This window comes from Chlamydomonas reinhardtii, chromosome 14 (genome assembly GCF_000002595.2).
Source record: "Chlamydomonas reinhardtii strain CC-503 cw92 mt+ chromosome 14, whole genome shotgun sequence".
NCBI lineage: Eukaryota > Viridiplantae > Chlorophyta > Chlorophyceae > Chlamydomonadales > Chlamydomonadaceae > Chlamydomonas > Chlamydomonas reinhardtii.
In genome coordinates, this window is record NC_057017.1 from 446957 (window position 1) to 461793 (window position 14837).

The window sequence follows — 14837 nt, forward strand, 5'->3', positions numbered from 1 at the left end:
CGAACGTGAGAGGTACCCTAGCGTGCACGACCCCAAGCGCGGCAGGTGCGGGGGTAGGGGAGGCTTGCAGCTGTGTGCTGCTGGGCGCAGCGTGGTGTCGATGAATGCTGCAAAACTCTGGCCTGGGAATCAACGCAGCGCTTGGGGTCGTGCACGCTAGGGTACCTCTCACGTTCGCCCACGGTCCTAGATCCCCCTCGATCGCTTCTCCTTGCAGCGCGAGTGTTTCCTTACGGTTCAGAGTTAACCCCCTCAACCGCCGCCTGCGCATTGCTCAATGACTGGCCCTCCGCCTCCGCCTCCGCCGCCCCCACCCGCAGGTGGGCCGGCCCAAGCGTATGAACCGCGCGGAGGCTCAGGAGCTGGACGAGCAGTGGCGCGACTTCGTGGGCTGGGCCAACGGGCGCCTGGTGCGCAGCGGCCGCTGCCACGAGTCGGAGATTCAGACCGCCTTCCGCAAGCAGGTGGGCGGGTGGGAGCAGGGCGGGCGGCTGGGTGGGTTGGTGGGTGGGTGGGGGGAGGGGGACAGATGCCTTGAGTGGGGGGGTGGGGGTGGGGTGCTGACTGGGTCTGGAGGACAGGGTTAGGCTGAGATCGTCTTATGTTGGGTGCTAGGCAAACGGGCTGGTTTGGAATAGGCCGGTTGCGTGCACCACGCCGGCTGTCTACTTTGCTACACTCCCCTGTACCAATCTTTGCACCCCCCCCCCCTCTTCTTCCTCCTCCTCCCCTCTTCTGCCTCCTCCCGCCCTCCTGCCCTCTCCGCGCAGTTCCCTCGCTACCGCAGCCAGGACGCGCTGACGGACGCCACCCTCCGCTCGCTGGTGCGCAACTGGGCGCCTGAGGTGGACCGCACGCCCAACGGCTTCTACCGCGGCGTCAGCCTCAGACCCCGGGTCAACGAGTTCACGGGTGAGCTCGGGGAACCGTCTTACGGCACACCTTTTGGGGGTCGGAGTGTGCAGCGTGCTGCTGCCTAGAATGTTATCTATGCTTTGATGGGGTAGCGGGGCACGAGTGCTTCGTACTAGGCGACTGCGTGCGGATTTGGTTCACACTGGAAGGCTCCTCGCAGAAGTACGGAGTTGCACAGCAGCAGCAATGTGTGACACCAAACCCTGACCCAACCGCCGACCAGCGCAATGCGGTGCCGGCTGATGTTTTTGTGTCCGCATCTGCGGCACCCGCTGCTGCACTGGCTCCACCCCACAGGCCAAGTGGAGGGCGGCAGCGGCGCCTCCACTCCGGTCGCGTCCCGTGACCCCTCCCCGACCTCCAGTGTGGATGGGGAGCCAGTGGCGACGGCGGCTGGCGGCGGCGCGCAGCAGCCTTGAGCGATGCGAGGAGCGGCAGGGTGTGCCAGGGTTTGTTGGGGCCGCGTTTGGGGACGACCAGGCGAGAAATCGAAGTCGATGTCAAGAGTTCAGAAGGCAGGAAACGTGTCTTACTGAAAGTCGCCGGGGGTGAACTGGTTATGTTATGAGCTTATGACGGCGGTACGTACCGTACCAGCGGAGAGACTACAAACTGATTCACGAAATCTAACAAGCAGATAGCCATGATGGTTCTCGGTCGCGTGATGCTCGTACGGCGTCCCTGATGTAAGGCCGCCGGAAACGCATGTGCTCCACATGCTCGCTGTCCCAAACTGCAATCAGCTCTGCCAACCTTTGAAGGACCACACGTCAGCACTCTGGTGCCCATACACAGAGCACACAGGTCACACCGCTGCCTAAGACAGCACCGTAGCTGTTCATCACCCTGTACCCTCCAGTCAAGTCATGTCCAAGGCCTCCAGCTCAGCACCGAGACATCCATAAAACGCCGCGATGCAACAACCCGCCGCGTCCACTTCCAAATGACTTCTCAGTCCAATCCTCGGTCCGAATCGATGCGACACGATAGAGCAGAGCTTGATTCCATCAGTAACACCTCCACGGCGGCCCCCCCACGGTATGACCTCTACGCAGCAGCATCCACCGAATGGGGCCCAGCCGCCCCATGCGCCCGCCCATGTTGCGTGCCCGCCCCCACACCCGGAGTCCCCAGCCCCGCTATCCCCACGTGCGGCGGGAAGTGCGACGCCGGCGGCGGCTGGCGAGCGGGCCCAGGCGCCGGCGTCTGTGCGGTGGGCAGCGGCGGCCCGGGTGCAATGCCGCCCTCGCCGATGATGGTGGTGCTGCTGAAGGGGCCGTGCGGCTTGCGCGCGGCGGCGGCCGCGGCGGCCGCCTGCTGAACCTGCGGGGTCCAGGGCCGGGGGCATCCACAGCGGCGGGAGGCGGGTCACACGCTTGGGGTTTTGGTGGAGCGCGCATACGGCGTGGCCCCGCCAGCTAGCCTCACGGCCTCACGGACGCAACCAACGCAGCCCATGCAGCAGCCCTCGAGCAGCCAACGTCGTCCCACGCACCTCCGCAACCCTCAACCCGAGGCCGCTCACGCCACTCAGCCCAATGGCAGCCCGGTCACACGACCTGCACCACACAATCAGCTACCTCGACGCACGCACACACACACCCACACGCACCTGCGGCAGCCCGCCCGCCAGCGCCTTGACCACCACCGCCTTCATGCCCTCCAGCGCCTGCCGCTGGGCCAGCAGTCCGTCCAGGTCGGCGCGCAGAGCGTCGCGCTCGGCCTGCGGTGGCGGGGGCGGTGATGGCGGTGGCGGTTGTAGATACCAGCCCAAACTAAACCGAACCCAATGCACAAGAGCGAGGAGGAGAGCGTGGTGATGCGGTGGTGTGACGGGGTGGTGGTGGCGGTGGTGATGGGGTCGGGGGTGCGTATTATGGGCCGCGGGGTGGTGAAGGGGTATTGGGATTTGGGAGGTACGGCGTCCGCAATACCATGTCCGGCCCAGTCTGGGCCATGCCCGGCAAGGTCCCTCGGGTTTGGCTGCGAGCTCGGCCCAGATGACAGACTTTGCGTTGCCCCGTTCAGCCTTGCTGCACGCGGACTCTCCCTCTGTCACTCCCTCTGTCACTCCCTCTGTCCCTCGGTCCCTCCCTCGGTCCTCGGTCCCTCCCTCCCCCGCCCCCGCCCCTGCCCCCGCCCCCTCCCTCCCTCCCCGCCCCACCCCACCTGCAGCGCCTCCGCCTCGTGCCCGCGCTGCTGCAGCGCCACCTGCAGCGCCGCCGCCCGCGTGTCCGCCTGGGCGCAGCGCAGCTTGACAGACTCCAGCTCCTGTGTGTGTGGCGGGGGGGGGGGGTAGCCATCCATGGGATGGTGTGTATCAAATATGATGGCGGGGGGGGGGGGGCACACAGAGGCGGAGGGGGCAAATGTGTGTGTGTGTGTGTGTGTGTGTGTGTGTGTGTGTGTGTGTGTGTGTGTGTGTGTGTGTGTGTGTGTGTGTGTGTGTGTGTGTGTGTCACGGAGAGAGGGTGTGTGCGGGCAGAGGGTGTGCGCGGAAGGTATCACACACGCCCGTACCACCCATGCACGGGCTCCGCCCCTCCTCTGCATTCCCTGCCCTCCCCCCCGCTATGGGTTCTGGGTTGGCAATGGTTTATTTTGGGATTGGATTGACCTACCCCCGCTGCCGCCCCCCGCCCCCCCCTCCAGCCCTCACCTCCAGCAGGAAGGCGTGCGGCTGACTGGCCAGTTTGAGGCTGTCGTGCGCCGCCGCCAGCCGCCCAGTCAGCATCTCCACCTGCAAGTATATGTGTGCACCGCGTATTCATTTGTGCATGCGTGTGCGAGGGGGGAGGTGTGCGTGTGTGTGTGCATGCGTGTGCGAGTATGTGTGTGTGTGTGTGGGGAGGGGCTGGTAGGGGAGACGAGAACCCAGTTGCACGTTGCACGGCATTGTACAGAGGCTGGGCGGGACCTCGCGCCCTGCTGCAGGTACTCCCCACCCGCGAGCCACCCACGCACCCCTTGAACATGCAGGTCGACATGCACGCACACAGCGCACACCACCACCTCCACACAAATCCTTCCCCCGCCCGCTCCCCCGCTCGTTCCCCCACCTGGCGCGACAGCTGGTCCCGCTCCTGCCGTACCAGCGCGAGGTCCACCTGCGGGGCGGCAGATGGGGGGGAAGGAGGAGGGGTGGCGGTGGTGCGATTGGGTGGGTGGCAGGGGGTGTGTGTGCGATGGGACAGTGGTAAGGCAGGTTGGTGAAGTCCCGTGGCAGGTGGGGTGGAAGGGTGGCGATGGAGCGATTGGGTGGGGGGTGGGGGGGGGGGGTGCAGGAGCGGAGGGCGGGGCCGGATAGGGAAGGGGGTTGTAAGGACGAGCCCAATCTAAAGCTAACTCAATGCAAATGGGGAAGAGGTGGAAGTGTGGGAGACGGGGAAAGCGAACGCATGTCACTCATTTTGGCGGGAGAGATGGGGATGGCGGTGGTTCGATGGTGTGGGTGGGTTCAGGGCGGAGGCGATTGCTCCTTTGCAGGCGATTGCAGGCGATTGCACGGTTGCTTTGCACCGTGCCGGATAGGGAGTGGTCGTGCCCGAGCCCAACGGATACCCCAGGTGCCAATCGGGGGTGGGGGCCAGACACTGTCAAGGGGGTCGCGAGAGGGGCGTGAAGCAGCAGGGAGGGAGCCGGGAAGGAGCAGCCCTACTAGGCGGGAGAGGACAGCACGGAAGGATGTGGCTAAGTGCTCGCACAGGGCGGGAGCAGCAGCTATTGACTGTGGGCATTGGAGGGTTGTCAGAACGGAGCTGAACGGACGTATTGTAGGTACCGTATGAGCATTATAAGGCCAGCACGCACCTGAAGCTTGGCCGGCGCCACGATGATACCGCCTCCGCCGCCCTCGCCGCCTCCGTCCTCGCCCCTGCCGCCCGCGCCTCCGCCTGACACCACCTCCGCGGCGGCGGCCAGGGCCTTGTGGAGGTGGGAGTTGAGCTCCACCTGTGAGCCAGGAGCAGAGGGAGTGGGGGTGTGTGGAGCAGGGGAGGGGTGTGTGGAGCAGGGGGAGGGGTGTGTGCCGTGTTGCGCGGGCGGGGCACTAGTCTTTGTCAGCTCCAGGGAGAGCCGGGCGACTAGGGTCGCGACCCAGAGCCTGCCGCAGCTGGGCCGCCCGTGCCTCACCCAGCTCGCCTTGCATGGGCGTCACCATCCGCAGCCCACAGGCCATGATCCAGTTCCTCCTCCATGCTCCCACGGCTTACATGGCTAACCCACCCCACTCCGCAAGGGCTCCATGCACCACCCCCACCGCCCCCACCCCCATCACCCCCACCATCACCACCACCACCCACCCCTCCCCCCATCCCTACCCCCGCCCCCTCACCCCCACCATCACCCCCACCACCCCCATCACCCCCACCCCACCGCCCCCACCCCCTCCCCCTCCCCCTCACCCCCACTCCCACCCCCACCCCCTCACCTCCAGGCTGCGGTACTTGTCCATGAGCACGCCCAGCTTGTCCGACAGCAGCTCGTTCTGTGCAGGTGGGCGGGCGGGTGGGCGGATGTGTGTGTGTGTATTTGTGTGTGTGTGTGTGTGTGTGTGTGTGTGTGTGTGCGTGTGTGTGTGTGTGTGTGTGTGAGGGGGGGGAGGGACGGGCGTGCGGGTGGGTTGCAAAGATGGTTGCAAAAGCGGTACAGGATGCACTGTCCAGGTGGGTGGGTGGGCGGGTGGGCCGCGTGCGGGTGGTTTGTGCCGTGCCGGTTTGTGTGGGTTCACGTTGTGTGGGTGCTGGGTGCTAGAATATTGGTCGGGGTGCTTTGTGAAACACGTTGTGATTGGAGCGCTCAAGGGCGTGCGGCGAGGCGGCATTCGCCACACCTACTCACCCTCCCAGTCCCCCACGCACCTGCATGCTGATGCGCCCCACCAGTGTCTCCTTCTCCGCCACCACCACCTGCCGCGGCCAAGACGGAGAGGAGGACCCGTGGGGTCAGGGGGCGGGGAAGATTGGCTACACCCACACAGTCAGTAACCGCAGCGATGCACCAAGTCCTCCCCCGCTCCCCGTGCATGTGATGCACTGAGCAGGCGCCCCCACCTTGCTCTGGTTCGGGTTCTTAAAGGTTGAATTGACCTAACCCCCTCCCCTCCCGCACGCCAAAGCCCCACCCCCTCCCCACCCCCACCCGCCCACCTTGAAGTGGCTGAGCTCAAAGGAGCGCTGCTTGAGCTCCGTCTGCAGCGCCACCACCTGGGCAGGGGGGGAGGGGGCGGTCATATGTGTGTGTGTGTGCACGTGTGTGTGTGCACGTGTTGTGTAGGTGTTCCAGAGAGCACAAGGACGGAAACACGCAGGATTGTGTGTGTGTGTGTGTGTGTGTGTGTGTGTGTGTGTGTGTGTGTGTGTGTGTGTGTGTGTGTGTGTGTGTGTATGTGAGTGAGCGTATGTGTGAGCGGCAGTGCAATGCAGTGCGGTGACGGGGCCCGACAACATGTCCAGTGTGTGTGACGGCGTGTGCTTGCGCCCGCTGTTGTGCTGTAAGCCTCGGCGAAGGCCCTGATGACGACGTGGCGTGGCGTCCTGGCGATGGATCTGCAACTGCTGCGCGGCTTGCCTTGTACGGCCGCGACTGTACGAAGTGAGTGCAGCCAGGTGGGCCAGCTGGCGGACTGGCTGCCCCCAGTTAGCACAGCCGAAGCAATCTAAGAGGCTGCGCAGAAACCCTAAAAGCCACCGCAATTACGCCGTGATGAAGGCCTTGACCAAGGCGTACAGAGTACTGCGGTCGCGCAATGCCCGTGCGCAATGCCGCAGACGGCAATTCCAACGTCCAGGCAAAGCTTCCATCCCACGTGCATCCACCCAAGGCACGTGCGATACTCCCCCTGATCGACACGCACCTGCCCCGCCCAGCCTCCAATCCCCTCTCATCTCAATGCCCGCTCCTGCTACACATATACTGTACACACGCACACGCACAAGCACACACGCACCTGCTGCTCCAGGCGTTTGGTGACCTCGTTGTGCGCCAGCTGATGCTTCTCGTGCAGGCCCTGAACATTCGCATCAGCAACAACAGCCGATGTCGCAGCATCAGTCGCGCATCAAGACAAGAGCCGCAACACGCGTCGCAGCATGATACTTTACAGGTAAAGTTCAAGGTAACTGGAGCAGCTCCACAGCAGACAGTGCGCATGAGCACAGTACCGGCCTGCCCCAGCCCCAGCCCCCCCACACACATACACCAGCACACACACACACACACACACACACACACACACACACACACGCACACACACACCCCAGCACACACGTACACACGCCCCTGCCCCACCTGCAGCTCCGCCAGCGCCGCCTTGGCGCGCGCCGCGTCCTCCTGCGCGCCGTCGCGCAGCTCCCGCAGCAGCCGCGCCTCGCGCTCGTAGGCCTCTGCAGGCAGTGAGACAGGTGTTGGTTTGGGGTGTGTATGCGGTAGAGAGTACAAGGGAAGTTGAGGGTGTGTGCGCACGCTTGTGTGCGTGTCATTATTGTTGCCGCATTACTTTCGACGCTTCTCGCTCTACTCCGGACACCGGTTGCGACATCGTCAACACCGTCCAGGACCCGCACTATCCCCGTCTCCCACTCGTCAACGCAGCCAGCCAGCCAGCCCGACAACCCAGTTCCTCACCCAACATCTACACCAACAGCGACCTGCCTCATTGCGTCGCGTGTGCCCCAAACCAACTCGACCCAGCGAGCCAGCCACCTGGTTCTAAGCCTCCCGGAATTCGCAAACAACGCAGGACGACCAACCCAGCCCCTGCGCCCTCACCCGCCGTCTCCACGCGTATCTTGTCCAGGTCGGCGTGTGTCCGCTCCTGAAGCGCCGCCAGCTCCGTCTGCAGCCGCGCCTCCTCGTGGCGGCCCTGGGGGCGGGTGGGTGGGGGATATAGATGCCGGCCGAAACCGAATCCAATGCAAAAGAGCGAGGAGGAGGCGGGGGAAGATGCGGGCAGGAGGCGGGGGAACATGGGGCCAGGAGGTTGAAAATACCAGCCCAGACTAAACCAAACCAGGCCAAACCATGGGGTGAGGAGAGGAAAGGAGGGGCAGAAGGCATGCCGAGTCAAGCGAGGGGTGGTTGTGCAGGGGGGGAGGAACCATCAGGCTAGTGAGCCCCCGGGCAACGCACCTTGAGTGTCTCAGCCGCCATCAGCTTCTCAAACAGGTCGTTCTGTTCACAAGCGGGGTGGTGACAGGCAGGAAAGCCGCATCTCGTTTTATTTAAACAGTGGGCACAGTACGCTGTGTGCACATATTTAGAGCGTCAGGCGCCAGCCAACCTCTGTCTTGTTCCGCGGCCAGCCGGCCGCTTGTCTCCCCAACACACCTCGCAACAGCCACCGCTGTAGCCCGCCATATCACCCACCCCCGCTACACACGCACACACACGCACGCACCTTGTGCCTGCTGAGGTCGTTGATCTTCTTCTCGCGCAGCTCCAGCTCCGCCTCCAGCTTGCGCTGCTGGTCAGTCAGGAAGTCCACCTGGGGGGGGGGGGGGAAATGGGTGGACATGACCGTGCCGGCGAACATATATGAGCAGCAAAGACGGGGACCGACGTGCTAGGATACGTCAGATGGGGGGCGAGAGTTGAGCGGCAGTGGTAGGCTTGCGACTTGTTGAGGCCTCAATATGGGAGCGACACTGGGCCGGGTGTCGACAAGTGGCGTGGCGCCTAGGTGCCTAGGTGCCTAGTGCCTCCTCCGGCCCACTTCAAGTCTCCCTCATCCCTCTCATGAATCTTATCGCTGTGCCGTACACGCTCCCTCTACGCGCCCATCCCCCTACTACTTTCGAGTGCCACTCCGTTGTCAGCACGCAGGCCACGCTCTCCTCGCTCTTTTGCATTGGGTTTTGGTTTAGTTTGGGCTGGTATCTACAATCCCCCTCCCCACCTGCTTGCTGAGGTAGGCCTTATCCATCATCAGCATCTCAAAGGTGCCCTCCTTCTGACTGGCGGTCAGCCGATCCGCCGCCGCCTGCTGCTCCAGCTTCCTGTGGGGCACAATTCGGAGAGGGAGCGAAAATGGAGATAAATGATGGAGAGAGAGAGAGGGGAGTGTGGTGGTTGGTGTAGGGGTGGGGGCGGGGGTGGGTGCCGTCGACAGGGCGCCCAGAGCGGGTGCGCACACAGGTAGGAGGTTGAGGTGCGAATCAGACCCAGGCACCCGCTCCAACCCACATCCCACGGCCTTGCCAGTATTGCATTCAGGACTTGCGGGCCACCCCAGCGCCCGAACTACCACCAACCCCGAAACCGCCTGCAAGCCTCTGAGCCAAGCTGGGATTGGTCCCACCCACCCCATCTTCCGCCCACATACCCTCTCCCACACTCACACCCATACAGGCATCTACCCCAACCACACATACCCGCACCCACCCACACACACCTGTGCGTGGCCTCCACCACCGCCAGCCGCTGGTTCTCGCTGACTGCGGCGTCGTACTTGGCCCGGAGCTCGTCGTACATGGAGCCCTTGGCGGCGTTCAGCTGCGCAGTCACCATGGCGCCCTCCAGCTCGCTGGCCAGCCGGTCGATGCGAGCCTGCGGGGAGGCAAGCGGGGCAGGCGGAGGCGGAGGGGGTGTCAGGCAGAGACGCGGGCAGGTCATGCGCCCAGTCCGACACATGAGGTATCAGGGGTCAGGCGGAGGCATCAGGCGGAGGGGCAGGGCCGCGGGGGCCACGCTTGCGCTTGCTTGCAAAATACCGCACATGTGGGTGCCGTACCTGCCGTCGGGTCTAAGAGACTCTCGCATACCGCAAACCACCTGCCTGACAGCCCTGACCGCTCGCGCCGCCGCCTTGCATCTCATCACAACCACTCCACCCACGCCCACACCCAGACCCACACAGCTACCCAGACCCGCGCCCACCTGCATGCCCTCCGTCACCAACGCCAGGTCCTTCTCCCGCTCCGCCAGCGCCGCGCCCGCCCGCGCCGCCTCCGTGCGCGCCCGCGCCGCCGCCTCCTCCGACCGCGCCGCCGCCTCCCGCGACGAGCCCAGCGCGGTGCGCAGGCGGTCGGCCTCGGCCTTGGAGTCCGCCAGCGCCTCATGCACCGCGATGCGGACCTGAGGGGTGAGCGGGAGGAGGGATGAGCGGGGAGGCTTTGGAAGGGGCCACAGCGTGGGGCGGCACGGGGTGCCGAGGGCCGGGGTGGGAAGGGCAGAGCAAGGGATGCTAGGAACTAGGAAGGCAGCATGTCCCTCCTACCCAGTCAGCTGCTTCGTGTCAGGTTTGCCCCGCCCTGCATTCACTTGAGCCAAGTGCGCTGCCCTCCGCTCTCGCCTTGTTGCCCTACCTGCCTCGATGGCTGCAACGCCCTGCACCCTCTACAAGCACCCCTGCGGCCCCACCTCATCCAGCGCCGTGCGGGACTCCTTGGGCAGCAGCCGCAGCTCCTTGTACACGCTGTCGCTCACACGCAGGTCCTGTGGCGGCGTTTGGTGAGGGAGCACACCGTGTTATTGTGTGCGCTGGGATTGAGAGGGCACAAGGGACGCGACAACGCAGGACAGCATATGTGTCCATGCGTCGATGGGCGTGCACGGCCGAGCTCGGAGCCAACTGGCCCGGACGTACGACTGCACCCTGTCCACTCGAGCCGCTGCCACACCACCCGCCCTTATTTGACTCGTTCTTTGCCCTTACTTCCCGTCGTCGTGTCCCAAGCAAACACCGCTCCTGCGCATCATCGCCACGCCCACACACCCTGTGCCCTAAACAGGCCTACCAGCAGCTGGGCGCGGAAGTCCTCCAGCCGCAGCCGCAGCAGCGGCGCCGCCGCCTCCAGCTCCTGCTGCCGCGCGCCAAGCTCCCGCACCGTGCCGGCCAGGTGCGCCTGCGGTGCGCACGGAGCCGCGGGGCGCGTTCGCGTTACCCGCATGACAGTTCGGCGCGGCGGCGCGACGGGCGCCACACGTCGGCGCCTGTTTCCGCTTCAAGCCTCAATCCCAGCGCCAAGCCACCGCGCCAGCTCCATAGGCCCCACCCCCGCTGCACTGCCCCCACTGGGGCCCTATCGGCCGGCGATTCAGAACACGGCGCGCTTCACGCCCGGCCCACTATCTACCGACACATCGCCAGCACCGGCCAACGAACCCCCAGGCCCCAGCCCGCCCGCCCGCCAGCCACGTCGGCACCTGCAGCTCGCCTAGCTCCGCGTTCTTGCGCGCCATGGCCTCTTGGAAGGCCGCCTGCGGAGCCAGGCGATGCATGGCCGCGAGCACGTGCGGTGAGAAATTACAGTGAGCACGTGCGGTGGACACAAGTGGTGAGCGCATGCGGTGAGCAGTACTGCACGGTATGGTAGACAGTGGTGTGCACCTCACCAGACGGCCACGACGATACCACGGAGCGCATGCAGTGCCGGGCCTCACCGGACCCAGGCTCGTACATACCCATAGGCGCGCATGTGCAAGTGGTGTGTACCCTCACTTTCTCTTTGTGCCCTTCACAACGACACGCCCTCGCCCCCTGCTCCGCTCGTTTTCGCTTGGTTTGGTTTAGTTTGGGCTGGAATTTTCAACCCCCCTTAACTAGTCATGAATGTACCCCCGCCCCCACCTGCATCTGCCGGTTGTCCGCCATGAGCCCCATGCACTTGCGCTCCAGCACCGCGACGCGCTCCGCATTGGCGGCCGCCGAGAAGCGCGGCTTGGGCTGGTGGTGCTGCTGGTGGTGCTGCTGGTGGTGCTGGTGGCGGTCATGATGGGCGCCTCGAGCGGGCTGCAGCGGCGTGGTTTCGAGGGAGGACATGGAGGCCGTGTAAGACTCGCTGTCGTCCCCTTCGAGCTGGGCCTCGCTGGCGGTGGTGTAGGCATCCGTGCTCTCCGACGCGCCGCCCTGGCTGCTGGGCGTGCTAGCAATGGCCGCTGCCGCGCGGCGAGCTGCACCCCGTGCTGCTAGGTCCTCCGCCTCCTCCTCGCTGGCCGCCGCGAGCATGTCGGCAGGGGTGTCCTCCACGCCATCCTCGTCCCTGTCGAGCTGTCGCAGTAGGCGCTGAATCTTGCTCTTCACATTGGCCGGCATGACTACGAGCTTGAGTGGATCTAAGTATGCATGCTGATGGCTCAGGGTTGGCAGAGCGAGCGTGAGAGAGCGTGTTTCTTGCAAGGGGAAAGTCGCATGTTGTTTGACCAAGCACTTCAGCACGGGTTGACTAAGCTGCAAAGGTTGCTGGAGGTAACCTGACAAAATATTGCAATTGAATTGGCAAAAGGACCAAGCGAGAAGTAACTGGTTCCAACCGCGATGGGCAAAACCCCATGCGGAAGGCCCCTCGCGCAACTCGTGCATTCGGGGGCCTGCACGTTTGCAGAGGTGCGGCTAGCGATAGAAGACTTGACTCAACTTGAGCACGGACAAGAAGCTGGTACCTGAAGAACCCGCGCGGGAGATCTTGCCTCTCGTTATCGGCCTCTGCCCAAGAACCTAGCGCATTCCTTAAAATCTATACGTGCAGCCCTCTAAGGGCATCCCACTAGCCCACCATGGACTTCTTCGTGGGTATCAAGGGCAAGGACTTCGTTATGGTGTGCAGCGACACCAGCGCCGCGCACAGCATCATCAGCATTAAGCAAGACGAGGACAAAATCGTGCCTATTGACGATCATAAAGTCTTCTGCATTGCTGGAGAGGCGGGAGACCGTGTGAACTTCAGCGAATACATCATCGCTAACGTGAAGCTGTATGCGCTGCGCAACGGGACACCGCTGAACACCAAGTCGGTAGCAAACTACACGCGCGGGGAGCTGGCGACAGCGTTGAGAAGCGTGAGTGGAGTGATAGGGGGAGAGGGGAGAGAGGCGCTGCCAGGCGTTGGGGTTGCTGGGACGCGCCGTGGCGTGCCAGGGCTTGCCGCTCGGTCGGCCCAGTCACACGCCGCATAGATGGCCACGGCCGCGCAGCTAGGGCTTATTGTCTCATCACTAGAAGTGCTGCCACTACGCGGAGCGCTCAATGCTCCCCTGACGACAGGCTCGCCTCTTTGTAGTCCCGCCCGGCCCTCCCTCTTCAAACCACCACCACCGTTCCTCCTCCTGCCCTTGCAGTCTCCCTACCATTGCAACCTGCTACTGGCGGGCTGGGACGAGCAGGCGGGCGCCTCGCTCTACTGGATGGACTACCTGGCCACACTCAACAAGATCAACACCGGCGGCACCGGCTACGGTAAGACGGCGAAGGGAAAGGAGGGCGAGACAGTGTGTGGGTATGGGTGTGGGTGCAGACGGGGCAACGGTTGCCTGCAGTGAGGCAGAGGCACGGTGCTACGCTGCCACGCTGTGAGAGCGGGGCTGGATAAGGGCAGAGGTGGCGCGGCGCGAGTTGCAAGCGCACGTTTGTGATGGAGGACAGTAGCAATTCAGACAGTTGGAGAGAGGGCCGGGCACACCAGGCAGGCGGCTTCGCTGGTGCAGGGAAGTCAAGATGCAGGCTTGGTCTTGGGAGAGGGGGTGGGGCCAGGGGGCTGGGAGTCGGGTGGGAGACGGGCGGCGGTATGCGGAGCAGGCTTGGGGCGTGATAGGCAGTTGTGCGTAGGGAATGGAGCGTGGGCCATACCGTAGTGTTACCGTATATGCCAGTCCGAGCGCGCCACCTGAACAAAGCGTGGCGCTGCCTGATTCCCGGTGCCCCCACGACTCCACCTGCGGAGCCGCCCAAACCTCATGTCCCCGCCCTCCTTCCCTGCTCCCCCCCCCCCCATCTGCGACAGGCTCCTACTTCACCCTGTCGCTGTTCGACAAGATGTGGCACCCCAACCTCACGGTGGATGAGGCGACCGCCATGATGGAGGCCGGCATTGCCGAGGTGAGGGCGCGAGCGGGGGGGGTTGTAATTCCATCCCAAGCTAAGCCAAACCAAGCTGAAACGGGGGGAGGGAGGGAATGGGAGCAGGGAGGAGGGGCGGGGCCGGGGTCGAGAGGGGGCTGTGGCTGGAGGAGGGGCAGAGGGGCGCGGGGTGTGGCATGTGGGCTTGGGAAAGGACAAGTGTGCGTGGAGGATAGAAAGGTAGAAAGTCAGGGAAGGCATGAGGAATGCGTGGTGTTGGGTACGGCCAGTCGTGGGGGTTTGTACGTTTGATTGGTGTGGCGCGCGTCTCCGCATGCTATGGCCCAGCCACAGAACCGGAGCGGGGTGCGTCGGCGGGGGCTCACCCTGCAGGGTGCAGGCGGTGGAGAGCTGTCCGACCCAGTTGCAAGCAGCCATAGGCGAGGGGTCTGCCTTTTCTTGTCCCAAGCCCCTTCCCGGCTGCTGCTCCCCCTGCGGCTCCTTGACCTGCGGCTCCCCCTGCTGTTGCCCCCCCCCCCCGCCTGCTATACTACTGTTCCTGGCTATGCCTTCACTTCTTATATGATTATGAATGTAACCCCTCCCCTGCAGGTCAAGAAGCGGCTGGTGGTGGCGCCGCCGCACTACATCATCAAGGTGGTGGATAAGGACGGCATCCGCACCATCAAGACCGTGTAAGTGTTTAGGTGATGTGGGTTGATGAAAACTTTGTGAGGATCTTTTTACCAGTAGAAAGGTTTGAAAGGCGTGTTGAGGAGGGGGCATTGGGTGTCGCCAGGAAGGGCCGTGCATGTGTGGTCACAGCGGCGCGAAGGTCGCAGGGTGGATTGATCGGGAGGCAGATCGATGGTGGTGGTCGTAGGCATGAGGAAGGCCAGGGAGCTCGAGTGGATGCTTGGAAGGAATGTCCAGCCCTGTGGTTGGCATGGATGTATGGTGGCGGGGGCCTTGGGCTCAGGCATGAACAATCATGCTAGCTGACCCGCGTAACGAGAGCAGATGTGCGCCGCGCGGGGCAACGATGGCTGAACGGCAGGGATATGGCGTTACAATTCGCTAATTATGGTTGGCATGTGTCTGTGTAAACCGATTGCTACCTCGCATGCCTGTGTGCTGTGGAATGGAATGG

The 14837-nt window shown here is 64.1% G+C and overlaps 3 protein-coding genes across 3 annotated transcripts in view; 2 read left to right on the forward strand and 1 right to left on the reverse strand.

The window, feature by feature from the left end:
- Positions 1-1457, forward strand: part of CHLRE_14g610850v5 (uncharacterized protein) — a 4192-nt gene extending 2735 nt beyond the window's left edge. Inside the window, exons 8-10 of the mRNA XM_043069981.1 lie at positions 321-464; positions 771-912; positions 1213-1457. Of these exons, the coding sequence (XP_042916654.1) occupies positions 321-464; positions 771-912; positions 1213-1334 (408 nt within the window). The 3' untranslated portion in view covers positions 1335-1457. The remainder of the gene's footprint in view (positions 1-320; positions 465-770; positions 913-1212) is intronic.
- Positions 1458-1469: 12 nt separating this feature from the next.
- Positions 1470-12105, reverse strand: CHLRE_14g610900v5 (uncharacterized protein). The gene is made up of 21 exons (XM_043069982.1): positions 11483-12105; positions 11059-11112; positions 10650-10757; positions 10273-10347; positions 9790-9987; positions 9305-9459; positions 8810-8909; positions 8312-8398; positions 8044-8085; positions 7684-7777; positions 7204-7298; positions 6863-6922; positions 6063-6119; positions 5775-5822; positions 5345-5401; positions 4726-4866; positions 3975-4022; positions 3575-3655; positions 3085-3186; positions 2528-2638; positions 1470-2238 (listed from the first exon to the last, which is right to left on the reverse strand). Exons 1-21 carry the CDS (start codon positions 11945-11947, stop codon positions 1963-1965), a joined length of 2454 nt encoding a protein of 817 aa, XP_042916655.1. The 5' UTR covers positions 11948-12105; the 3' UTR covers positions 1470-1962.
- Positions 12106-12205: 100 nt separating this feature from the next.
- Positions 12206-14805, forward strand: CHLRE_14g610950v5 (uncharacterized protein). The gene is made up of 4 exons (XM_001698910.2): positions 12206-12690; positions 12970-13087; positions 13632-13726; positions 14300-14805. Exons 1-4 carry the CDS (start codon positions 12409-12411, stop codon positions 14384-14386), a joined length of 582 nt encoding a protein of 193 aa, XP_001698962.1. The 5' UTR covers positions 12206-12408; the 3' UTR covers positions 14387-14805.
- The last annotated feature ends 32 nt before the right edge of the window (positions 14806-14837 follow it).